Here is a 27,849-nt window from a genome sequence, read left to right as displayed (position 1 = left end):
TTGTATGACAAGTCACCTTTCAGTTCTACATTAGCATATGCTGAAGGCAGTATCGAAAATTATTTGCACACAACTGCCTTAACTACATTCATCCATCACCTACTTAAGTATTTATTTAGATAAATGTGCAAGATGAGTGTATAACAAGCAAGAAAAAATAAATACTTTTGGAATTTTCATGTGATATGCAGAACTTTTTATGTAAAACTGTGAGGCACGTACCATCGGTAGCGCTCGCGTAGAGTGGGTAGCCTCCGTCAGTGTAGCTGGAACCGTAAGGCTTCTTTTTCTTCTTCTTGGGGTTTTTCTTGGCACAGAGAAGCGTGCTTGCCTTCTTTGACTTGCCTTCCTTTGTCAGTCGGTCACCGGCTATCGTCTGCTTCATGGTTTCACGTCTGCAAAAGGGCAGAGGCACCCTTACTAAACTCTCCGAGAGAAAGGTAGTGACAGGGTTTTCCCGTCAACAGGAAACAGTGTTAATGATATACAGGGTGTTTTAGGAGGAACAGTACATATTTTAGGAACAGTAGCACAAACTAAGTCAAATAAAACATTCGATATACTGTGTCCAAGTTTTATTCGTTACAGAGATGTGTTTTCATTTCAGGTATTCGCACTCTAGTCGCTATCGATTTATGTATCAAATGTCATTTTTGTTTTTAAGTTTAAGGTCTCAAGTTGTGCTTGAGTCTACATTATTGAATTTCTCTGCAGTGATTGTGGTGTGTGCCCCTCTCCCACCCAAAGGTACAATATTGTTTAACCACACCTCTTGTATTGACAAATGATGGGTATGCCAATATGGTATTTGGGTATATGGTGTTTTTTTTCATTTTTATGGTGGTGCTGCTGCTTGTAGAGGAAATGGTAGATGATTTCTTAGTTACAGAGTATCACATTCATTAGTATTTACCCCCAAACTGCAAGAGAGTGGAATGTCCAGCACTCATGTTTCATCTCAGTGTCAAAATGAACTGAATGTTTACAAAGCAGAAGACTATTCAGTTGGTGGAGTGTAGTCCTTCAACATGCACATGCAGAATTTCTACATATACAAGAATACGGCTGTCATTATGTATGACGATAGAAACTGTGTCACTGGCTACTTGCAAATTGCCAAGAAATTCCATAAACACTGTTTACCGATGAAGACACTTTCACTCACAGCGGTATCAACAATATTAGTAACTCACATTGGTGACAAGGTAAAAACACACTTACCTTTGTGGAGAGACATTTTTGGAATGTTTTACTGTAAATGTATGGTGTGGTGTGACAATCAATCAGCTGATGGGGACTGTTCTGTTAACACACTGTGTTGCAGGGCCTCATTATATAGGCTTTCTTTAAAAGCTTTCAACATCATTAGAAGACATTCCTTTGGCTACAAGGATTGATATTTTCTTCCAGCAAGATGGAACTCCTGCAAGTTCCAGTCATCTGGTGCCAAGTCATCTAGACCTACGAGGTGTGTGGGAAAAGTAATGATACTGATTTTTTATCTACCAAAGTTTTTATTTGTTTCAAACAACAATACAGTCATCTTCAAAGTTGTTTTCTTTGGCAGCTGCACACTGGTGGAGTTGCTTTTCCCAGTCCTGGAGCAGCACTGAAAGACTTTAACTGTTAGGGCCTTTAAAGTGTTGTTCACATTCTTTTGAATTTTCTCCAGAGTCCCAAAATGATTCCTTTCAAAATATTTTTCAATTTCAGGAAAGGAAAAAATGGCAAAAGGGCTCAGATCAGATGAATAGGGGAGCTGTGGAATAACAGGAGTGCCTTCTGAGGTAAAACATTCCGTGACAGAAGTTGCCGTGTGACACGAGATGCTGTCATGATGCAATGTTCACTTGTCTGTGATGGCTGGTCTCACTCAATTCACCATTTTTTCTGAGCCTTTCAATGGCATCTTTGTAAAACACATGGTTGGCAGTTTGCCCTGATGGAAAAGAGTCTCAGTATTGTACTCAGAAATCCAGCTCTTAGTATCACACTCAAAAATTCAGGATTCACCACCTGTGACCACAGGTCTGAACCACTCATGGTCATTGGCAGTGCTCTCAAGAAGATCAATGCACAAATTTCTTCAGTTGTCCATCTGCCCAGTTGTGAGTTTTTATGGCACAAACCTTTTGCGTGTGCAAAACTTCACTCAAAATTTGATGTACAGTGAATAGGTTCAAGTTTAACAGATCACACAGCATCTTCATTGTTCAACATTGGTCTAATCTCAAAATAGTACACACATGCTCCACATTTTTGTCAGTTTTTGAAGTCGATCTCTCTGAGTGAGGTTCATCCTCAATGTGTTCTTGGCGTTCCAAAAATGATTTGTGCAAGCAAAAACTTGTGCTCTTGATCAGGGAGTTCTCTGTAGGCCTGGTTCAACTTTTGAAAGGTCACATTTACAGATTCCCCAAGTTTAATACAAAACTCGATGACATAACATTGCTCTAAATTTGGCTGTTCCATTTTTGTAACACACAACAAACAAACACTGATAGCTCTCTTGTAAGTCGTGAGATGGCTGTACAGAGCTGAATCTCAGGCTGTGCATCTGGAAGGGATGAACACACTGGTCCACACAAGCAGAACAACACAGCATTGCCAGATCGCTTGCAGTGCTGTTAATCTCATTACTTTTCTCACACAATTTGTAACATTCCTCAGAAAACAGATCAGCAGTAATGGCCACATTTCTTGGCCCCCAAGGCCCCTGAATCTCCCTCTTCAGTATTTTTGCCTGTGGGTACAGTCGAAAGATAAATCTATGAAGAAAAAGTAAACACAAGGCAGAAATCGATTGTTCCAGTTGAGAACAGTGCTGCTCCCATAAAAGAAAGGCAAAATGACCTCACACTCTCCACTCAAGCTGCAGGTGGAATTTACGAAAATTAACTTTGACCTCCATTATTTGCCTTTGCTTAACACCTTCTGTGCATGTTTATTTGGGTGACATTCTGGACACATCATATGGAATGTATTGTTCAAAATAGTGTACACTACCACCTTTTAAAATATTTGGTATTCCTCCTGAGACACACTGTATAAAAATCTGAACAGCTGTGCACACTAGGGGAAAAAATGCTGACTCAGGCAGAAGCAAACCAAAAAACTACCATGTAACATGAAGATGATAAAGCAAAACTATGTCAATTCTGCTGTTTATTTTACTACATTATTTTCAGTTCACATTGCCTTCAACCAACTAGAATTGACCGTTATCTTTGAAGACGATGATATGAAGGGAAATATCAAAACACAATTTAAGATACAGATTACTATAGTGTGATAATGCTACCAAATCACAAGCAACTTTTCTGCTACATGTCATTTTGTTGGCGACACTGTTGGGAGGTCAGTTTACTTTCACACACCAATATCCTTTAGAAAATGACTCTTGAAAACAGCAGGGGCCTTCTCTGTCGTGCACATCTTCAAACCATTTGAACACAGCTGTTAAAGAAACTATCCGTACAAATAACAGCTTCACAATGCATTTGAAGAGTTTGTGATTAACAAATATCCACAGTTTGGATAACAGCCATAATATTAATTACTGTAACACCAATGTAAGACTGTTTGAGAGAGTAAGTGTTTACGATGGTGGTCATAATTGTCGTGGAAGGGCAAGAAAAACACAATGTTAGATTCTGGGCATGCAGATGTAAGAAAGTTGACTTACTTCTCCAATTATCATTCAGTAATGTCTTTTGGCATCATATTCTGGGGTAACTCGTGATTGAGGAAAATAGTGTTTGTTGCTAAGAAGTGTGTAATAATGACAATGTGAGGTATCATATCTACAACAGTTTGGCATACTTGTGATGAAGCAAGCTGGGATAATTTTTGCTTCCCCTCTTGTTTTGTCATCTGCCTTCTTAAAATTCATTTTTTCGTAACTAATTACCATTAACATACATGAGTATAATCTACATTTTCATAACAAAGAAAGATTGGCTCTCAGTTTTAAAGAATATAACATCAGGTCTAATTTTGTGCACAGTTTTATGTAAGTAATTGATTTTCTAATTTATTTCAACCCTTAGTATCTCTTGTTATAGGATGAAATCAGTAATAGCTTCATAACTTAAAAGTCTGTTGTTCACTTATAAACAAATATAAATTCTGTGCCAATTATAACCATTTGGAGGAACAACAAATAGTAATATTAAAGTATCTATTTGGCTCTATTCAAAAACATGTTAGCAAAGCCAGCCCTTAGTTAATTCCAAAGTAACTAACAGTTTTTGTCAAAAGTATTGTTTGCACAACTATATTTGTTAATTTCATGATTAAAACAAATAATTTGGCCTAACCCTTATGGAAGTGGAAGAGGATGTAGATGAAGATGAAATGGGAGATAAGATACTGCGTGAAGAGTTTGACAGAGCACTGAAAGACCTGAGTCGAAACAAGGCCCCGGGAGTAGACAACATTCCATTAGAACTACTGATGGCCTTGGGAGAGCCAGTCATGACAAAACTCTACCATCTGGTGAGCAAGATGTACGAGACTGGCGAAATACCCACAGTCTTCAAGAAGAATATAATAATTCCAATACCAAAGAAAGCAGGTGTTGACAGATGTGAAAATTACCGAACTATCAGTTTAATAAGTCACAGCTGCAAAATACTAACGCGAATTCTTTACAGACGAATGGAAAAACTGGTAGAAGCGGACCTCGCAGAAGATCAGTTTGGATTCCGTAGAAATGTTGGAACACGTGAGGCAATACTAACCTTACGACTTATCTTAGAAGAAAGATTAAGAAAAGGCAAACCTACGTTTCTAGCATTTGTAGACTTAGAGAAAGCTTTTGACAACGTTAACTGGAATACTCTCTTTCAAATTCTGAAGGTAGCAGGGGTAAAATACAGGGAGCGAAAGGCTATTTACAATTTGTACAGAAACCAGATGGCAGTTATAGGAGTCGAGGGGCATGAAAGGGAAGCAGTGGTTGGGAAAGGAGTGAGACAGGGTTGTAGCCTCTCCCCGATGTTATTCAATCTGTATATTGAGCAAGCAGTAAAGGAAACAAAAGAAAAATTCGGAGTAGGTATTAAAATTCATGGAGAAGAAGTAAAAACTTTGAGGTTCGCCGATGACATTGTAATTCTGTCAGAGACAGCAAAGGACTTGGAAGAGCAGTTGAACGGAATGGACAGTGTCTTGAAAGGAGGATATAAGATGAACATCAACAAAAGCAAAACGAGGATAATGGAATGTAGCCAAATTAAATCAGGTGATGCTGAGGGGATTAGATTAGGAAATGAGACACTTAAAGTAGTAAAGGAGTTTTGCTATTTAGGGAGTAAAATAACTGATGATGGTCGAAGTAGAGAGGATATAAAATGTAGACTGGGAATGGGAAGGAAATCGTTTCTGAAGAAGAGAAATTTGTTAACATCGAGTATAGATTTAAGTGTCAGGAAGTCGTTTCTGAAAGTATTTGTATGGAGTGTAGCCATGTATCGAAGTGAAACATGGACGATAACCAGTTTGGACAAGAAGAGAATAGAAGCTTTCGAAATGTGGTGTTACAGAAGAATGCTCAAGATAAGGTGGGTAGATCACGTAACTAATGAGGAGGTATTGAATAGGATTGGGGAGAAGAGAAGTTTGTGGCATAACTTGACTAGAAGAAGGGATCGGTTGGTAGGACATGTTTTGAGGCATCAAGGGATCACAAATTTAGCATTGGAGGGCAGCGTGGAGGGTAAAAATCGTAGGGGGAGACCAAGAGATCAATACACTAAGCAGATTCAGAAGCTTGCACAGGGTAGAGTAGCATGGAGAGCTGCATCAAACCAGTCTCGGGACTGAAGACCACAACAACAACAACCCTTGTAGTACAAGAAACTGTTAAAAGGAATGAATTTTTTGAGTTAAGTTTTAATTGTAATTTCTCTAAATTAAACTTTGAAAAATATGTAGTTTCAGTACGTATTATTGTGAGCGAGTTTCAGGCGAGAAACCTGTGTTGGTTAGAACAATAGATAATGCTTCAGCTTAACTGTGAAATAAGTGTTATAGAATTGATGTTGAGGTCCCATACTCTGGGGAGTGTAGGGAATGATGCGGGAGACACGCACTGCCAATAGGCAAGGTCGTAGTGGAGGTGGTTTGCCATTGCCTTCTTCTGAACGTAATGGGGATGAATGATGATGATGATGATGATGAAGACGACAACAACAACAACAACAACACCCAGTCTTCTCGAGGCAGAGAAAATCTCCGACCCCGCCGGGAATTGAACCCGGGAGCCCGGGTGCAGGAAGCGAGAACACTACCGCAAGACCGCGATATTAGGCTGTCTGTTAAAACAACGATAGTGTCTGCTCCGTATGTACCTCTCTATTCCACAAGAACTGTGAACTATTTGATTAGGTTTTTACTGCTCATAGATATTCAACAGTAAACTATTGTAGCAGTATGTGGATGTTCGCCTGAAAACCATTAATGAGGCTTATTGAAAGTTAAACAATAGTGCACACTGACCATATCAAATGTGTATATGGGGGGTTGTGAAAAGTGAAACACAAATGTGTACCTGTTGGCTACATCATTTAAAGTAGTCAGTGTTGTGCTTCCACAACACATTTTTCAGCTAGTGTAGCAGTGCAGTACATCGACACTGGGGACAACAAAAGAAGTAAAGAAGGCAAACTGTCTCATATGGTGCCCCAACGTGAGGACTATTGTATGTAGGCACAATAAACTCAAACTCACAAAACTGTCACAGTGAAGTGTGAACTCGAGTGGTTTACAGGGTATTTAAATGGAAAAGATGCTACAGCCAGTCAGCACTGGGGTTTCACGGCCAGAGTAGGACAGCAGCCAATCGGCGAGTGGTTTTACGGAAGCAGCCATCAAGTACAAGAGCAGCCGAGCAGCACGCAGGTGGACACAGCTGACCGAGATAAACGAGACGCCTTGCCGAGAGAATTACAACTTGCAGCAGACAACAAATTGAGATATCCACAGCACAGCAGCAGCCGACAAGTGATTAAAAACAAGGTAATTCATTGCAAAAGCTGTTTTCTATTAAGTGATACATAATGAGTGACCATAACGAAGAAGACGGTGTGATGGGAGACGAGGGACAATAGGCGACTGTTCCGTAGACGATGGTGGCTACAAATCAGACGTGAACATAACTTTGAATGATGGGGACAAAGGTCCTATTGTAGATGAAATGATTAAAGCGTCAGCTACATTGTGTGGTAATAATAATAATGTTGTATGACGAGGGCCTCCCGTCGGGTAAGCCGCTCGCCTGGTGCAAGTCTTTCAATTTGACGCCACTTCGGCGACTTGCGCATCGATGGGGATGAAATGGTGATGATGATGATTAGGACAACACAACACCCAGTCCCTGGGCAGAGAAAATCTCCGACCCAGCCGGGAATCGAACTCGGGCCCTAAGGATTGACAGTCTGTCGCACTGACCACTCAGCTACCGAGGGTGGACACATTGTGTGGTGATGTGAACAAAATGGACAAAAACAGTACTGAAGTGGGTGAAATCGATAAGGTTAAGGAGGAGTAACCTAATAGCAAAAGTCAGCAAGGGCAATAGTTTATGGGCGACAAAAATTTGGAAGTGATGTTAAGGCAAATTATGAGTAGTTTGGGTAATATGAGTAAGAAAGTAGACAGTAGTAGTAGTATTAAAACTGACATGACTAGTCTAAAAGATGATCTGAAGAAAGAAATTAAAAAGGAAATTAAGGTAGTTAGCTCTAGCCTTTCAGAATTAAATAAGAAGGTTGAGACAGTAGGGAAAGATTGTAATGAAAAGGTAAAAAAAGTAGAGCAGAATACTACTGAGAAATTAACATTAATGAGTAGTAAATGTGCAGAAGAGAAAAAGAAGCTTTGTGATGACTATAGTAGGAGGGTGGAGGCTTCTGAAAAACAGTGTAAAGATGAAGTCAAAGCTGCCAAGACATTTTGTGCACATATACAGACACAAGCAGACATATGTAACATATGTCTGCTTGTGTGTGTGTGTGTGTGTGTGTGTGTGTGTGTGTGTGTGTGTGTGTGTGTGTGTGTGTGCGCGCGCGCGCGCGCGTGCGCGAGTGTATACCTGTCCCTTTTTCTCCCTAAGGTAAGTCTTTCCGCTCCTGGGATTGGAATGACTCCTTACCCTCTCCCTTAAAACCCACATCCTTTCGTCTTTCCCTCTCCTTCCCTCTTTACTGATGAAGCACTTATGAACTTTGTTATCGGCAATCCATCAAAGTTTGACAGTAACAGAGATATTGACAAATACAGTTCTAGAAGGCGAAATGATCTGTGTTGCCCTTTAATGAACATATTGGGTCGGTGTATAAGTTTGTAGCATTTCTGAATGTTTGTATTCCAGTTGCTATGGGTTTATTTCTCAACTGTCACTCTTCATTTTTAGTTCACTTTTACTGTTTGAGTTAACATACTGCTATTTTGTAATTTCAAGATAATGAGTGAAGCTGTGGACACTAGAAAGGGTGGTGCCAAGCAGAGAAATTGGAACATTTCCAACATATTCCTCTGTTTAATTTCAACAGAGGAGTGACAGCAGTGGAAGCAGCCAGAAACATTTGTGCCATTTATAGGGATAATGCCATTGGACAGAGAATGGCAAGAAAATAGTTTTCTCATTTTAAGGAGGGCCATTTTGATGACAGTGGCTCTCCACATTCAGGAAGCACTTTGGGCTTTGATCAACATCATTTAAACACATCAATATACAATGATCCATGTTATTGAACTCAACAACTGGCAAAAGTGATTAAGTGTGGTCATTCCATCATCGTGTGGCATTTGCATGCAATGGAGAAGGTTAAAAAATCGGGTGTATGGGTACTGCATGCTCTAATCGAGATCACAAAAACCAGTCAGTTGCCATATGTGCATCCCTGCTTGCTTGTCATCAGTTGGCTCATGAACGACACAGACCATGCCTATCCTGTATGATTACTGATGATGAGGAATGGTGTCTCTACACCAACATAAGGAAAAGAAAGGAATGACTGATCCCAAACAAAGCAGCAATTCACCATACAAAGACTCGCACACATCCACAAAAGATAAAAGTTAAACGACCAGAAAGACTGAGTGAAGTGATGCTACTCTGCAATAACAGCTGCCTGCATTCTGCATACAGAAGTTGGGCTGGGAAGTCATTTTGCATCCATCTTATTCACCTGATCTTGCACCCTCAGACTTTCTCCTTCTCCACCTTCTATCAAGCAACTTCCTTTCCAGATGAAAATGGGCTCTGAACAGTGCTTGATGAGTTCTTTGCCTCAAAACCATGTGGTGGAATTGAAAAGCTACCCCAGCATTGGTGGACTGTTGTAAATAGTGAAGAAGAATATATTAAATACTACGAATTTATGCACCAACTCAATATTTTTGGCACAGAAATAGGTGAAACATACAGCTACAAAACTGTTTGACACACTGTGCGTGGAAGTAAACTGTCTGACACGTAGCAGAAGAATGTTCAAATGTAGTTAAAAGTTATTTGTCCTTCTACACCATAGAGGAATTTTTGAATAAAAATAATTATTAGTCACACATTCTCTCTCTCTCTCTCTCTCTCTCTCTCTCTCTCTCTCTCTTCCATATCATAACATTTGTCATGAGCATGATCTATGGTCTAACTTAAGTCTGATGACTGTGGAATCAAGCACAAGGAAAGTATTACAGATAGAGAGCAGATTCCCACAGATGTGGGGCCTTTTGTGCCCTTGTACTCACTGGTGTTGGAAGGACTTGGAAGGGATGAGCCCAGCGAGTGTGAGGTCTTCCTCACCCTCGCGGTACGCCTGCCACCAGTTGGGATCGTCCTGACTGATAACGTGCAGCACGTCACCCTTCTGGAAGCTGATTCCCAGCTCCCTGCACGGGATGTACAGGTCTTCCTCAGGGTCGTAGTCGAAGTGCGCCTTCATATGGATCTGCCGCAAAAAACATCCGGTCGAGTGTGAGGTACCCGAGCAATCGTAGCTTGGAACACTTTTCTGCCAGTCTGGACTGACACAAAAGTAAACCGTAGGAGTTGCTGCTAATCTATCTTTGCGAAAAATATATTTTGCTAATACCATCTCAAGAAAAACATAATTTCTTCTTTTGATTGAAGATCAAAAAACAGTAAATTGTGTCTTTCTCCACACAAACCCTCAAAATACAAGGTGACTTTTGATGTGATATGGAAATGTGTGCCGAAAAAACAAATTGCAGACTAAAATTTCTCTTCAAAATTTTGTTTAGCCAGTGGTTTAGCCAGTAATTGTTGGTAAAGCTGTTTTTTTTTTTTTATTGGATGACCTCTGGAAACCACATCTGGTCAGAACAAGCAGCTGTCAGGAAGGGTGTGCACGAAGTCTGCATACGAGGGAAAGTATAACAACAGCATTGCTGGGCGAGCCCAGAACACACACTGTGTGTCCTCAGCTTTTGCCCTTTTTCACTTGGTTCACAACAAGCTTTCTATGTATTTTGCAACAAATGGTTCATGAAACATTTGAGATCAATTTACATATAAATTAGTTAGTTTTATGCTTTTTCAGCTTGTCATTTGTGAGCTACGGAGAAGTAATGATAGCTCTGTAGTTTCTGTGAAGTGTGGTGCTACCTTTGCAATGAAAAGTTCTTGACTAAATACAACGTGTGCGAGAAAAGTAATGAGACTGACAACACTGTGAACTATCTGGCAACACTGTGCTGTTCTACTTGTGTAGACCAGTGTGTTCATCCTTTGTAAGTTTGAGCTCTGTAGAGCCCTCGCATGATTTTTGAGAGTGCCATCAGTGAAGTTGTGTTTTTGTTGATGTTAAAAAAATAGAGCAGTAGAATTTAGAGTGATATTATGTCATCAACTTTTGTGTTAAACTTGGGAAGTCTACTGGTGTGACCTCTGGAGAGTTGAAACTGGTCTGCGGGGATCATTCCTTATCGAGAGCACAAGTTTTTCATCGTCATAAATCGTTCTCGGAAGGGCGACAATACATTGGAGATGAATCTCACTCAGGGAGACGTTCAACTTCAAAAACTGACAAAAACATTGTGCACGTGTGCTCTCTGATGAAACCGGACTGATATTTAACAGTAAGGATGGCAGGTGGCCTGTTAATCGTAACAAACTTTCACTATACATCGAATTTTGGTGCCTAAATGATACTCAAAAGCCTCATCACTGAGAAGAATAACAGTGGAAAAAATCCCTATATGGATCATCTTGAGAGGATTTCCAATGATGACGAATGGCTCAATTGTGTGTTCACAGGCGAGTAATCCAGGAGAAATCCTGCAATAAAGTGGCAACAGGAGGAGTGGCACTCCAAGACATCTCCTCGAGTGGAAAAAGCCTGAATGAGCAAATCGAAGATCAAAACAATGCTGATTTGCTTTCTTGACAGCACGGGTGTCATTCATAAAGTATTTGTACCTGCAGGACAAACTGTGAACCAAATGTTTTACAAAGACATCATTGAAACAATGAGTAAAAGGTTAATTGCACATTGCAGACAAGTGGATGCTGCCCATCATGACAACACCCGATGTCATACAGCTACTTCCATTGTGGAATTTTTTACCTCAAAAGACTTCCCTCTTGTTCTACACCCCCCCCCCCCCCTCCCAATTCACCTAATCTAAGTCTTTGTGCGTTTTTTTCTTTTTCCAAAAGGATGTCATTTTGGGACTGTGGAGAGCAATCAAAAGAATGTGACTGACATGTACAAGCTCTACCAATTGAAGGCTTCCAGGGCTGCCACTGAGACTGGGAATGACGATACCAGCGTCGTTATTTATCTAGAAAAGAAACTCCAATAGAAGATTATACAAATAATGTCTTTGGAAAAGTTATTGATTGTTTTCTGCGGATGGGCTTGTTCTGAACTTCGAAAAAATTACAGTACATCCAATTTTCTACTGCAATGAGTACGGTTCCTTCAATAAATATAGCACATCAACTGAAGTCAGTAGCCAAGGTAGAGCATACTAAGTTTTTGGGTGTACATATAGATGAGAATCTCCATTGGCAAATTCAGATTTTGGATCTCCTAAAGCAACTAGGTTCAGCAACTTCTGCAATCAGAATAATTGCCAATTTTGAGGATATAGAAATTACCAAGCTTACATACTTTGCGTACTTTCACTCTTTGATGCCATACAGAATAATATTTTGTGGTAACTCAACAGTTAGTCAAAAAGTACTCACTGCCCAAAAGAAAATGGTAGAATAATGTGAGGGGGCACAACATCTTCTAGGCATCTGTTTAAAAAATTAGGAATTCTTACAACAGCCTCACAGTACATTTACTCAGTAACGAAATTCGAATGAATTTTGTGCCATTTAAGGGAATGGGGTAAGCAGTAAAAATTTTAAGCAAAATAATGAAAAAAAAAAAAACAGAAAAAAGGAAAAAAACCTTGATTCATGTGTGCATTTCTTATGCAATTGACACATTACACATCATAACGGTTATTGTGAGATTGAGCAATGCAATACGTAACTAACTAACTCTGCCAGTGTATAGCTGATGAAGGGCTTTCTTTGAATGGGACAATGTTATTGTTTGAAGAAGGTAAAAACTTTGGTAGTCTCATTACTCTTCTCAAACACTTCATATAAAGGTAAGAATTCATAGAACAGTGGAAGTGTCGACTCAATGACAGACACTGCAATGCTAGCACAATGTAGCATTTTTTTTTCTTCCATTCAGTGTGTGTTGTAACTAATAAGAGGATTTCTTTTAAGCTATAGAAAAGTATAACAGGTACGTTTAACATGTAGTAATAAAAAAAGTAATTGAAAACAAATGGTGGAACTAATGATCCAAGTAACACTTTATATTTATTTTATACTGTCTATAAAAAATGCATAACATGTAATCAAGAAGTAAATCAATTTTTGACAATATAATGTAATTGGATAGAGAAAAAAATCTACTCAGTAAGTGGCGGCAGAAGAACTCGCATAAAAAAAAAAAAGAGAGAGAGAGAGAGAGAGAGAGAGAGAGAGAGAGAGAGAGAGAGAGAGAGAGAGAGAAAAGAGAAAAAAAAAAGAAAAAGAAAAGAAAAGTTTTGTGTGTGCAAGCTTTCAGAGTCAGTGGCTCCGCCTTCCATCAGAAGAGTTCAATGGGAAGGGAGGGGTGTTAAGGAAAAGTACTGTAGAGGTTTAGGAAAAGGAGTAGGGTTAGACAAAGTCAGCCAGAACCCCAGGTCAGGGGAGTCTTACTGGATAGGATGAGAAGGAAAAACTGATTGTTGGGGACTGTACTGGAGAAGATTTGAAAAAATCTCATCTGGTGTAGTCCCCAACAATCTGTCTTTCCTTTTCATCCTGCCTGGCAAGTCGACCCTGACCCGGGGTTCTTTTCCAAACTCTACCCCTTTTCCTAAACCTCTCCAGTCCTTTTCCTTCAGCCTCCTCCTTTACCCCTTCAACCCTTCTGCCAGTAGAAGGAGCCACTGGCTCCGAAAGCTTGCATCCCAAAAAACTTTTTTTTATGTGTGTTCTCCCACCACTGCTTGGTGCGTACATTTTTTATGTATTCAGTTATAAGGGTCGTTCAATAACTAATGCCCCACATTTTTTTCTCAGAACATATTTATTGTTAAGAGTCAGAATTTGGTGACAATATACATCAAGATGTCTTGTCCATGTCCTATTTTTCTACGCAGTCGCCATCACATTCTATGGCCATACGCCAGTGTTGTGGAACAACATGTAATTCCTGCCGGTAAAAGCTCTTGTCCTGTACGCATAGCCACATTTTCACTGCACGACTGCCATTCTCGTCATCTTCAAACAGTAGAGCCAGTTGTAGAGTTGTGATGTGCCGGTTTGCACAAATAATGGCGCTGCCCGATTCAGCATGTCTGGAGCAGTGGCTGTGGCAGGACATCCCGAGCATGGCTGATCATGGAGCGGAGCTCTGTTTCTGCATTTTCTGAGACTGGAAGTTTCTTTACCCATTGCCCAACTGTATTCCTGTCAACTGCAGCATTGCCATACACTACACACAGATGTTTATGGATTTTCAGCATGGTTTCTTTCTCTGCACACAAGAATTCAATAACAGCACACTGCTTGTAATGTGAGTCATATGTAGTCACCATTTTGACACTGTGCTATCACTCTGTCATCTGCCAGAACCATTCAAAACTTCACCGGTGCACAGAACAAACATAAAATGTGAAGCACCAACGAGGACGTTTGTCTATGTATATTCATGGCTTTTTTAAAAAAAATGTGGGCTGTTATTTATTGAAACCTTCATACATTGTTACACGTAATCAGTATGTTCCAGAAATTGTTGAAAATTTATTAAAGGTGTTTCACATTAAACTTTATTATTCAGCATTTAATTATCAGTTTCTGATTGTAATAGGGCAGTTACTTTTTTTGCCCAAATTAATGTGCTAGTAATGAAACTGTAATTAAAAAGTTTTTGCCTCCCAAAATTTCTTGGGGAAATATAAGATTATAAATATGGTCACTGCGTTTCAATTCTACGACATTCCCTGTCTAGCTTTTGATCTGTAAAGATATTTGGCCAGTCACTCTCTGATTAACTTAGTTCCTGAAAGATACTGTCTTCTTGTCTGTAAAACTTGGGTTGTGAACAGCTGATCTGATGTTGATCAATGACAGAAAAATTGAAGAAATGTATTTCAGTCATTACATGAAAAGCCTAGCCTTAATTAAGGAGTGGAAAGCAAGAGAGAAAAATGCATAAAATGAACTTGCTTTGTTTGATGCTTAACTTTCTAGCAACTTCTTGGTACAAGAACAGCTATTAATGTGCTATTAGCAGTTTTTATTTAAAATAAAAAAAGCAACTTTTGTGACACTAAATAAATGCATTGCACCAAAGTGGTTTATAGATAAATAAAGAACAAGAGCTCTAGATAAATAAAGAGCAAGAGCAGTACTACCAGTAGAGCTCAGCCTCGAACACTTACAATGGTGGTCTCCCGTGGTGGTGGCGGAGGCTGGTTGCTGCTGCCAACCACGAGAAAGGACAGTGTGCCTGTCATACCGGCAAGGATGTCGCACACCTCGTTCACGGACTTCCCACGCATCTCGATGCCATTCACCTCGAGGATCTCGTCGCCCTCGCGGAGCAGGCCAGACTTCTCTGCCGCCCCTCCCCGCACTATCCGCCCAATGATGACAGCTTCTCCTTCGTTTCTCACTGTGGCACCCTGGAACCAAAATAGGGCTGTTACTCCCACCAAATTGTCAGTTAGCACTGTTGTTGTTGTTGTTGTTTTCATTCTGAAGACAACTTTGATGCAGCTTTCCATGCTATTGTATACTGTGCAGATCTCTTAATTCCTACACAAACTATGCCCATTTAAAAATGCTTACTGTATTCAAGCACTGGTCCTCCTCTGCAAACTTTACCTCCGACGCTTCTCTCGCCTATCAAACTGACCGTCCCTTTCTGCTGCTTTGGAAGCCTCCATCGAATGGCTGCCGGTCAACTTTGTGGAGGATGTACGAAGAGTCAATGTGCGACAGGGTCAGTCACGGTGTGTGGATGAGGATGTTTTGTGGGTGATAAAGCTGGTGATCTAGTGAGAATTAATGGAACATTGATAAAGAAAGATATCATAGGATACTGATCAACAATTTAGTTCCCTCTGGCAAGAGACTTATTGGTCACGGGTTTCTTCTTCAGTAGGACTATGTACAGAGGGTATGTCAACAGAAAAGGAAAATGGGCAGAAATGGAGAATATCATTTGGCTGAGTTATTCACTTGACTTAAATCCTGCTGAACTTTTATGGGATAAACTTGACACAGAGGTCAGAAAACTGACAAAGTACAGAATAATTTACAGGGATGTTGGACTGCAAGATCTGCAAAAGCACTACAAAATCTTACCTCCAGAATGCCAATACTTTGTGCAGCTGTTCTGAGGGAAAACAGCAAATACTTTGAAGAAGCTACACACTAAACCATACTTGTTGTATTTAATGACAGAGAGAGAAAATATTTTGTTTTGTTAGTCCATCTAGTTTGTAGGTTGAAATAATGTATATAGCTTTTATCATGGGTGATCAAAAACTTTTGACCAGGAGTGTATAACTAATTTTGCCTTCCTCCATTTATTCTTCAAACGAAGGGGCGGAACTGGTTGTGTGAGTTCCTACATCTCTGTGGAATCCAGACTGATCTGTATGCAGGTTGGTTTCTACTATACTGCCCCTCTCTGGGAACCATATGGTAGTCTGGCCTCTCCACAGATGCTCCTCCAATGAGGCCACATCTAGAGATTGGCTATTCATGGTGTTGAGGCATGCGAGCTGTCCCACTAGGGCAGGGTGCATGGTTTGTGGGGGAGGGGGACACCATTCTAACTGTTACAAAAACCATAATTTCTGCAGCACTGTTATTGTAAAGTTCTTGCTTAATAGGCCTACTATTTATTATTTTCCCCTTTACACAATGCTTTATAAAATGCCACTTGATACATTCCTGATATAAACAATGTGTCATGTTGTGTGTTTACAGCCTAACATTGTAAAATACTGAAAGCAAAAATGTAGATTGACATACTGAGAATAAACAGGTTTAAACACCTTTATTGTTCACACTGGAAAACTTGAAGTGGCAAATGTCTGAAAATAGATGCAACTACCCAGCAAAAACTTGGTCACAAGTCTTCAATTAGCAGTATCAGGAACACTGTACAACTACCTATGTAAGGACTGCAGAGACAAGATTATACTACAAGAGGCATGCAAGACTTTTTTTCTGGAAGCAGGTTGGTTTTGTTCAGGACTCCAACACACCATGTCATTCCCCACCCTTTTGGCTACAAAACCCTTCCTATCTTTCAATTCTGTCACATCACCTTTTCCATTCCAGATTGGCAGTGTGACACTAGTTGTCCAGACTGCTGGGACTATAATCTCATCAGCAGTTCTGTTAAAGAGGGTAGTAAGAATTGTGGCACCTTCTGGCCTAGGATCTTCATTACTTTACGTGTTATGTAATCAGGGCCAGTAATTTTCATATTCTTTATCTTCTTGACCGCTTCCTTGACTTCCTGGGTGGTAACTGGTAGTACAGGTCCATCAATGGGATCGACACTCAGTATTGGAGGAAGGTCAAATCCCTCATTGACGATTTTGGAGATAATAACTCCATCTGCTGAGAATGTCGAGAGGGTGCCGAAGGAGTCGACCCTCTTTGTCCTCGATGTGTGTGACGTGACCGATGTCCTGGGTGGCTCGGAGACATGCTTTGGCTGAGCAACAAATTTTATTTATTCCTTCAAGTGTGTCTAGTTCATCATTCAGACAGTCATAACAAGAAGATTTAGCTTCTGTAACTGCTGTCTTGGCAGCTACATTATTCTGTGACGTATTTTCAAACGTTAACGGATTTTTGAGTCACCCTCTAGTACATCTTAAGACCATTTACATAGCACCATATTGCAGAGAGCTTCATGCATGTTTATACTATCAACTCCAAAATCAGTCTGAAGCAATTAACACTGGGGAACAGTGATGTAGGACATGCTGTTTTTACTTGAACCTCTCAGAACATTAATTGATTCAATTCCGTGTTAGTGTGCCTTCCAATTTGTATTCTGTGTCAGATTTAATTTATTAAGTACTTTTTGACAACATGTATTTCTTTAAAGACTTTTAAGAATCACAGTCGTAGATAATATTTACAAAAGGCTGACTAAACTTCATGCCCTACCAGGATGTTGGTTACATATTGATAGGCTGATTAGACATCTTGGGTTTGCCAGGACAGTCCCAGTTTTCACATAACTGTCCCAATAAAATCATTTGTGACACACAATTGTCCTGGTTTTTAATCGAGAAACAAAATGATTTGCAATAATATTCTCATTTGATTAAATAGTTCATTAAAATCGAGTTTCTTAGAAGTAGAACATTATAGACATACATATTTTCACAATGCCCCCTATAGGCCTACCGCATTTGGTTTAACTCGTATTACACTTAAAGAAAGAGTAAGAGAAATGTCGAAAAGAAAAGCAGGATTATCTACCTATGCCTCTAAGATTAGATTGGATTGGATTACATTCAGTTTTCACATCACAGACCCAAAAATGAGATGATTCTCTTGGGTGTAGAAAATGTCAGAAAGTATAACACAAAACACATAGAATGTTTGAATATTGTACTCACTTCCCTGATCATTTGTCAGGAGATTGTCAGATATGTAAATACATTATAGTAAACTGGAAATGCTAATACTTAAAGAATGAATACACTGTCAGAATGAAACATAGTTTTGCACTTTTAATAAATTTACCATAAAAAAAACACCAAATCTTGACTGTTGTGACCAGTTCTGTCAAAACTGAAATCTAACAGACTTTTTACTTAAGCTGGTCTAACAGTTCCTGTTAAGACATTCATCTATAGAGCAGAAGGAGTTGCCTATCAAAAAAATTCTATTTAAATTGTGTTTCATCTGAAACCAAGTTTCTAATGGTTGCTGGCAATTTGTTGAAAATTTGGGTTCCTGAATACTGGACCCAATGTAGGCAACTTTAGATCTTTATGTAGACTGTTCTTATTCCTAGTACTGATACTATGTATTGAGCTAATGGCTGGAAATAGACATATTATTTGCAACTCATATCATTAAGGAATAAATATACTGAGAAGCAGTGGCTAGAACACTCAGTTCCTTGAACATGTTTCTTCATGATGTTCTTGAATTTACCCAACAAATGAATCTTATTACACACTTTTGCACTCTAAAAACTTTTGCTCGCTTTGATGAGTTACCCCAAAATGTGATCCCATATGATATAATAGGATAAAGTAAAAGAAGTATGCAAGTTTTTTTCGTATTTATGTCTTACATCTGACGTCATTCACATTGTAAATACAGACTTGTTTAGGTGATTCAGCAATTCTGTGGTACGCCCTTCCCAACTGAATTTATTGTCGAGTTGTAATCCCATAAATTTAACATGTCAACCTCTTCCACCTGCATGTCTTCATATGTTATACACATGCTGGAAGGAAATCTCTTACAGGTTCTGAACTGCATATAGTGGGTCTTTTCCAAGTTTAATGACAGTGAATTAGCTTTAAACCATTTATTAATGTCAGCAAACATTTGATTAGCAGCTATTTCTGAATCTGTAATTGGTTTGATATTTCCTGCAATGTTTGTATCATCTGTAAATGAAACAAACTTAGCATCTGGCAATGTAACAGGTGAGAGGTCATTAATGTACACAAGAAAAAGCAACAGACCCAAAATAGAACCTCGAGGAACACAATATGGAATCAGTTCCTATCAGATGAAGACTGGTTGATTATTCCACAGGTATTTCACAATTACACCCTTTGTTCCTGTTAGTTAGATAAAGCTCAAACCATATTGCAGTACTGCCAGTGATAACATAAAATTCTAATTCACTTAGGAGAATTCAGGGAGACACACAGTCTAAGGCTTTTGACAGGTCACAGAAATTGCCAGTAGCCTCTAATTTGTTATCTAATGAGTTAAGTTCATACTCACTGTATATGTAAAAAGCATTCCCTTTGTCAGAACCCTTAAGGAAACCAAACTGTGACTTGGGCAATATATTTCCAGAATGAGATTTTCACTCTGCGGCAGAGTGTGCGCTGATATGAAACTTCCTGGCAGAGACGAGGTACTGGCAGAAGTAAGGCTGTGAGTACCGGGCGTGAGTCGTGCTTCGGTAGCTCAGTTGGTAGAGCACTTGCCCGTGAAAGGCAAAGGTCCCGAGTTCGAGTCTCGGTCGGTCACACAGTTTTAATCTGCCAGGAAGTTCCTGGGCAATATATTGTTTGCAGTCAGAAGCTTAAGAAGACACTTTAACACAACCTTTCCAAATGTTTTTGAAGGCACTGGAAAAAGTTAAACTGGTCAATAGTTGATGGTATCTCTTTATCCCCCTTCTCATAATGAGGCTTAACTTCAGCGTGTTTTAACCAATCTGAAAATGTTCGCTGATACGAGACTGATTTCACAATTACTTCAGGTAGAACTCAACTCACGAGAACACTCTTTGTTAACTTCATTGATTTGTTATCATAGCCACCAGAATACTTTGATTTTAAGGATTTTACAATGGACGATACTTCTTTTAGAGAAGTGAGTGTCACTCCCATCTTACCGAAGTCATTTGTAGAGACTGGTCTCAGATATTCCATTACACTGTTTACTGAACCTGATAACCCCAAGCTGTCAGTAACATAAGCAAAGTACTTGTTTAAGAGGTTTGTAACACTAGATGCACTTATTACCGATGTCTTATTTATTTTTAAAGTTATCTGTTCCTCTTCCCTTCTGGTCCCACCTCTGTCTGTCTGCACTATATCCCATACAGTTTTTATTTTGTTGCCTGGTGGAATTATGTTTTTCTCATAATAAAGCTGCTTAGATTTCGATTATTTGCTTCAATATTTGGCAGTATCCTTTGCAATGCTTTACAATGCACAGCTGTTCCTAGATAGTTGATGCAGTTTTCTTTTTGCTCCACATGATACCTTTATTCCTTGTGTAATCCATGGTTTATTTTTAGACTTCTGTTTGAGCTGAGTTACCTTTAGGGGAAAACAATTTTAAAGTGACGAAGTTACTTTATTAACGAATGATTTGCATTTTCCATTTGAGTCTGAAATACTGTAAACATCTATACAGTTTAAGTCTTTGAGCAATCTCCTAAAATTCTCAATTTTTGAGTGATTAATTACCCTCCTCTGTTCAGATTTAATAGATTTTACATCCTGACACTGTTTCAACTTTAACATAAGATACTGCGTGTTATGATCAGATAACCCATTTACTATTGGTTTTGTGATATGACTTTTTTCCCTAGATTTGTCTACAAAGATATTATCAATAGCAGTCTTAGAGCATTTATATACTGCAGTTGCAAAGTTTACAGTGGGAATGAAATTGAATGACAGTGTTACTGATTGCAATAACTGTCCACTGACAGAGGTTTTCAATAAATCCACATTAAAATCACCAGCAACCACTACCCCCACACCCCCTCTTTTTTTTTAACTGTGAGATTGGACAACAGAGATTCCAGAATTTTTATGAAGAGGTTAAAGTTTCCTGGGGGTGCTCTGTATACACTTTCAATTATAAGGGACTTCTTATGAAATATTACTTCTGTTACACAGGCTTATAAGTGCTGCTCTGAGCAAATTTTGTTATTGTCAATATTCTTGAAATTAAAACAGTTTCTGACAAATGTGGCAACTCCTCCTTTCTACATATTTTCTCTACAGAAGTAAGAGGCTAACTTAAATCCTGCAACATTTAATGTATCTATCGCAATCATCACATGAGTTCAGAGAGGCAGATTATGCACAGTAGTTTGCTCAACACTAATTCTTCAACACGAATACGCAACTCATTATGCGTACCCCTCAATACTTGAATATTCTGTCAATTTCTGGACATCTCCACTGTTTTAGCAATGGGAATGTCATTTTCAACCTGTCTCTGAACATCTTTCGTTTCTGCCTTTCCTACCTTAAAAAACTGCTTTTCTGTCACTTGTAATCACTGATACTTTACCACACGTGATAGTTAGCCTTTGCCTTCCCTTTCCTTGCCGTGTCTTGTATGATCCCACCTGTTGATAGTCAACAGGAACCACACCAATATGAGATCCCATAGCTGATCCAAGGAACCGTTCTACCTCTAAATTAACTCTACTAACAGAAGAGTTTAAATGAGGCAAGTCACGGCCCCTCAGAACAGGTACAAGCCCAACACCAGTACGTCTCATTGCTGAAGCTATCTTGCTTACCTTCCACTTTACGATCCTTGAGACAAGCGAAATGAAAGGAGGCATGAAGTAGCTTCACTTAAACCAATTAATCCTAGTGGGACTGCAGCCACAAGGAAGTTAATTTTGTGAAGACTGCAAGCAATGCACTGTGTGTTAGAAGTGCTTATTGATTACTGTTTGGTTTGTATGCACATTTGCCCTAACTATCTGCACTCAAACAAGAACTTAAATTTTTCTATGAAATGTATAATTTGTATCTGATGATGAAATAGTAACATTACACAATTCATAGGATTAACAAATTGTACCTGATATGTAGTAAGTAACTAAACACTGCAGAAAATATATCCAGGCTATTACAATAAAAAGTATGTATCAGTGTCTTTTATTTCTGAAGACAAGAGTTTTACTTGTGTAATGTACCTACAGATACCTTTGCATTTCACAAAATGAAGATATATACTTCCTATTGGTTTTTCGGATCCTGCATCATCATAGGCCTATTATCGATTTCAAAACATAAGGTAAACATAAGTGTAGTAATGAAGTTAGGTATAGAGCATAAACACAAGTGTCCCAGGTTTCTCTCTTTGAAATCTGATAAACCTACTTTAACTGAGCCACGGTTCCATCAGATCAGATCAGTAGGCAACTGCAAACATTTTTTCACGAAGGTATTGACCGACTTGTCTTGCAGCGGAATAAATGTGTTAACAAATATTGTGATTAATTTTCAAATAATGGACTGTTTACTTACTCTTTCTTCCATCTGCCTCATTTTCATTTTACTGCTCCTTATACATGTACCTGACCCACGAATCCATAATTTGATTTGACATTTCATCAGTAGTGACAATCTGTGCTCTGAATTTAGTTGTATTAGTATCTAGCATGCCCTTCCTTTGCACATGTTGTATCTAACGGTTGGCTCACCTATGGCAATGTGAGTGTGAATGGCTCTGGAAAATTCTACCACCGATAATACGAACAGCAACAGGTCTCTCTCAGGTAAGCTGCGGCTGACGGACTCACCAACGGCTCGTTGGTCTTCTCGATGCTGACGATGCGGATGTTCCCCTCGTGCCTGGGAGGCGGCGAGCCCCGCCCCGAGCCGGGCACACCCCCTCCGCCACCCGCACTGTGCGCGGGTGAGGGTGCCGGAGAACGCGGCTCGGCGGTGGCGACGACCGCGTCGTGGGCTACCAGCAGCGCGTCCAGCTCGTAACGGGAGAGCAGGTCACACAGTTCTGCCGCCTCGGGCAGCTTGCACGGCCGCAGCACCTCCAGGCACTGCAAGAAGTGCAAACACTCACAATCGTGTCTCTGCTCTACACAACCCCTCTGGGATTTATCTAGCCAATTGAAAGATTCCAATGTTTCAGTTCATTTGAAGACCCTACATTGTCCATACTAGGGGTGACAATGGAAGCAAGATTGAAGAAAAAACGAGGCATTTTTATAGGATTTATTGACCTGGAAAAAGTGTTTGGCAATGTAAAATGATGCAAGATATTTGAAATTGTGAGAATATAGAGGTAATCCGTATGGAAAGACAGGTAATACACAATATGTGCACTGATCAGCCAGAAGATTATAATCACTGACCACCTATCAATGTACACTCGTACAAGGGATAGCAGTGTCACCTCGCGAGAAATGACTGCTAGTCATCCACGGTGTACGTGATATCGGTGAGCACGTCGTCCACGTGTAGAACGGGAAAGGTGCGATCTGTCAGACTTTGACCGTGGGCAGATTACGACGGCAAGAGGCTCGGCACGGGCATTTCAAAAACTGCACAACCTGTCGAGTGTTCGAGGGGTGCAGTGGCGAGTGTCTTCACTAGGTGGTGAAACCGTGTTCCGACGTAATTACCCGTGATTACAGACATCTGATATCACAGAGTGGGCAGATTGGTAAAACAGGACAGGCGGTGAACTGTGACAGAACTAATGTCAGACTTTGATGCCGGGCAGAGCACAAGCGCTTCTGAACACAGTGCACTGAACACTGCTAATTATGGGCCTCCACAGCTGACAACCTATGCGACTGCCAATGTTAACACCACGACACCGGCAACTACGACTGAAATGGACACGAGACCACCGGCACTGGACATTCGTGCAGTGGCAGAGCGTTGCACGGTCTGACAAATTCCAATATCTCCTTCACGATGCTGACGGGAGGGCTCGAATCCGTCATCTTCCAGAGAAAGACACCTGTAATGCGCGAGGGAGACGAGCTGGCAGCAGCTCCATTACGCTCTGGGGAACATTCACGTGAGTATCCACGGTTCCAGTGGAGCTCGTCGAAGGCTCCGTGACGGACGAGGAGTATCGCACACTCGTTGCAGACCACGTGTACCTCTTCGTGATGATCACGTTTCGTGATGGCAGTGCAAATTTTGAGCAAGATAATGCGCCGTGTCACGAGGCCAGGAGTGTGATGGAGTGGTTTCAGGAGCACAGTGGCGAGTTGCAACTGATGTTCTGGACCCCCAACTTACCAGATATAAATCCGATTGAATACCTCTGGGACACGGTTGAATAGGATGTCAGAGCTCACTGCCCCCATCCCCAGACAGAATTTGTGGTGTGTCTGCACATGTGGTGCCCAACCCCCCCCCCCCCCCCCCGTCCCCGTCCAGCAACGTACCAAGCCCTCGCTGCTTCTATGCTACATTGCCCCTCTTATCTGTGCCAACAGTGGACATGCTAGCTGTTAGGTAGGTGGTGATAATGAAGTGATTGATCACTGTACATGAACCAAGAGGGAACAGTAAAACTGGAAGACCTAGAATGAAGTGCTCAGATTAAAAATGGTGTAAGACAGGGATACCGGCTATACGTTTAATCTATACTTTGAAGAAGCAATGATGAAAATACAAGAAAGCTTTAAGAGTGGAATCAAATTTCAAGGTGAAAATATAAAAATAATACGATTTGTTGATGACATTGCTATCCTCAGTGGAACTGAAGATGATTTACAGGATGTGTTGAATCGAATGAACAGTCTAATGAGTATTGAATATGGATTGATAGTATATAGAAGAAAGACAAAAGTAACGAGCAACTTAACATCAGAATTGGGGATCAGAAAGTAGATGTACCATGGGTGTTCTAATCAAATAAAATCATATCGTTCCAGAGACCTTTCTACTTCTCAAACATCTATGCCTTGGTTTCAGGCACAATACCCCATTTTGTTCAATGCAGAGCATGGTTCAACATCATCCTTCCGAATGCAATGTTGTAGTTTAGGGGGAATACCGAGTGGGCTATGCGTGAATGGAAATTTGGACTGAGGAGAGAGGCGAGCTAGGGAAGTCTTTGCAGTCGTACCAAACCACTGCGCTGGGCTGACGTGGTCAGTGCATGTGCCTAGTGAGCAAGGAACCCAAGTTCAAATCCCTGCCTTGGTACACATTTTCATTCATCCCTGAAATATATATAACTCTATTTTGTAATCACTACAGTAACATCACATACCCTTTCAACCTGTGAAGTTTCATCTTGCTTCACTCTCCCCTTCTTACTGCTTCAGTTTTTTTGACAGTATTATATAAGTTGAACCCTGGGGGCACAATTTTAAAGTTTCTGGTGTCTGCTTAATTAACTGCCGAGAATCATTTGGAAATATCTCAAACACAACATGTTGTCTAGGAGGTGCGTTCAAAAAGAAACCGAACATGTGAAATATGGCGCCAACCAGCAGAGAGAGCGCGTTGTAGTGCATAGCGCGCACCTAGCGGCACGTTTAGCCAACAAACTGCCATTTGCCTCGTGTCACTCGGAAAAGGAGGATGCTAAGTTCACCCAACCTGGATATGATGTGACGTCATTATGACGTATATGCGCTTTAGTCGATTAACACACCTATCGACTTGTACTAACGTTCGAGATTCTAAACTGTCGTCAGCTAGTGGCTTGTTTTGACACGTGCGATTCCGAAAGAAGCTCAGTGTGGTAACGTATATGTATTTCGCCGAAATAAAAGAGCTGGGCATTAATAGAAATATTCCTGACCGTGGCCTTGAAAACACCACGTAAAAAAGTGAAGTCTTCTTATGTCCCGACCAGATTAGATTGTGTGATTGTTGTATTGAATGCTTACGCCGAAAATAATATTTATTTATTATCAACATTTTAGTATGGTTTCATACAATTGGTCTTATCAGTACATATTAGATTGTAGCAGCATACTCTTACTGACTTTTTTTTCTTAATTTTTCTAGCTGAAAGAGAACTCGTGCAAGTTTGTTAGCTAAGTAATTTATATGTCCATCCCAAGATAGTCTTTTATCAACCATAATTCAATGTAATTTTACACTCGGACCGCAGAGACAGGTACCTTAGTGTCCAGTAATGACTGATGTGTAGAATGATTGAATTTCGAACTTAAAAAGAAAAATATGAGGCATTGTTGAAGAAAAATCGTCGACCGGAGATGAAATACGAGGGGAAGTGGATTTCTCAATGTAATCTTAACCAAAGGTTAGTGTCTAGTACTGATTGACGTATGAAATGATTGAATGCAGTGTCAAAGCATTCCATGGTGGTAAGCTTTTCTCTCATTAGTCTCTCGAATGCTGAACACATAATTAGAGACGAGCAAACGAAAAACAACGCACAGGACACAAACACAGTACAATAAACGATTTAAACGCAAGGAACGCAAAACACATTTAAACGAATGACGCAGAGCACAGCGCTACCCTGTCACAATCTCTCGAAAGTTCACAGAAGTCGAATAGTCGATATACGATTTCTATCGTTTTCGATGTAGCGTGTATACGTCATAATGACGTCACATCGTATCCAAGTCCGGTGAACTTAGCATCCTCCCTCGGAAAATCAGCAGGCCAACCACAGCCGCTGAAGCAAGCGTGTGTAGAGCCTGCTCTTCAGATTAGTGCAATGAAGGAGCTTTAAGAACAACGTGCGTGTGTGAAATTCTGTTACGAACTTGGCAAAACTTTCACAGAGATATTTCAAACGCTTAGCAAAGCGCATGGGGAGGACTGTATGAGTCGCACACAGTGCTATGAGTGGTTTAAACATTTTCAGCGGTGCAGAATGTCGGTCTGTGGCGATTCCAAGTCTGGACGTTCTTCCATATCAACAGCTGATGGCCATATGGATAGCGTTCGTGCTGTGATTCACCGAAATCGTCGTTTAACTGTTTGGGAAGATGCTGAGATGGTGGGCATCAGTGTAGGATCATGCCATCAAATTTTGAGTGAAAAACTTGAGATGCATCGTGCCAGTGCAAAATTCGTACCGCGTTTGTTGACTGAAGATCAGAAATGCGCACTTGTTGAAATTGGGAGGAACTGCTTGCTGCTGTTAATGACAATGAAAACTTTTTTAAGGACATCGTAACAGGCGATGAGACATAGGTGTAGGGCTATGACGCTGAAACGAAGATGCAGTCGACGCAGTGGTTGGGCAAAGGGTCACATTGTCCAAAAAAAAGCGTGCATGTGTTAGCTGAAGATCAAGGTGGTGGTGGTTGTCCTTTTTGATTACAAACGCACTATCCATCAAGAATTTGTGTCAAATGGTCAGATGGTAAACAAGGAAGTCTACCAGGGTAGACTAGTGTGCATCAGAGGTGCTGCGCGCAGGAAGAGGCCTGAATTGTGGCAAACGCAGAGTTAGATGTTGCATCATCACAATGCACCAGCTGACGCGTCACTCCTTGTCTGCAGCTGTTTTGCAAAACACCACATCCCAGTTGCGCCCCATCCACTGTATTCTCTGGACCTAGCCCCACCAGACTTTCCCCTGTTTCCCAAGCTGAAAAACACCTTTAAAGGACGTCGTTTCCAAAGTATAGATGAGAGACAGGACAATGCAACGAGCAACCTGCGCGCCATCCCACAAAATGTATTCCAGGATGCGTTCCAAAGGAAGAAATGATGGGAACGGTTTTCTGCCAGCAGAGGGGACTATTTTGAAGGGGACAGTGCTTTGAACGTTGTACAATAAGCAATAAAGCTGATGTAACAAACGTTCGGTTTATTTTTGAACACATCTCATATAGGCATATCATG

The 27,849-nt window shown here is 40.4% G+C and overlaps 1 protein-coding gene across 4 annotated transcripts in view; it reads right to left on the bottom strand.

Moving 5' to 3' along the window:
• LOC126210106 (protein PALS1) overlaps positions 1 to 27,849 on the bottom strand; it is a 786,719-nt gene that overhangs the window by 39,051 nt on the left and 719,819 nt on the right. For all 4 annotated transcript variants that reach the window (XM_049939245.1, XM_049939243.1, XM_049939244.1 and 1 more), the window contains exons 7-10: positions 22,827 to 23,084; positions 14,968 to 15,210; positions 9,754 to 9,953; positions 223 to 395 (exon numbers count right to left, since the gene is read on the bottom strand). In XM_049939245.1, the coding sequence (XP_049795202.1) occupies positions 223 to 395; positions 9,754 to 9,953; positions 14,968 to 15,210; positions 22,827 to 23,084 (874 nt within the window). The remainder of the gene's footprint in view (positions 1 to 222; positions 396 to 9,753; positions 9,954 to 14,967; positions 15,211 to 22,826; positions 23,085 to 27,849) is intronic.

Source organism: Schistocerca nitens, chromosome 10, assembly GCF_023898315.1.
Source record: "Schistocerca nitens isolate TAMUIC-IGC-003100 chromosome 10, iqSchNite1.1, whole genome shotgun sequence".
In the NCBI taxonomy this organism is placed as follows: domain Eukaryota; kingdom Metazoa; phylum Arthropoda; class Insecta; order Orthoptera; family Acrididae; genus Schistocerca; species Schistocerca nitens.
This window is presented reverse-complemented; position numbering and strand designations above follow the sequence as displayed.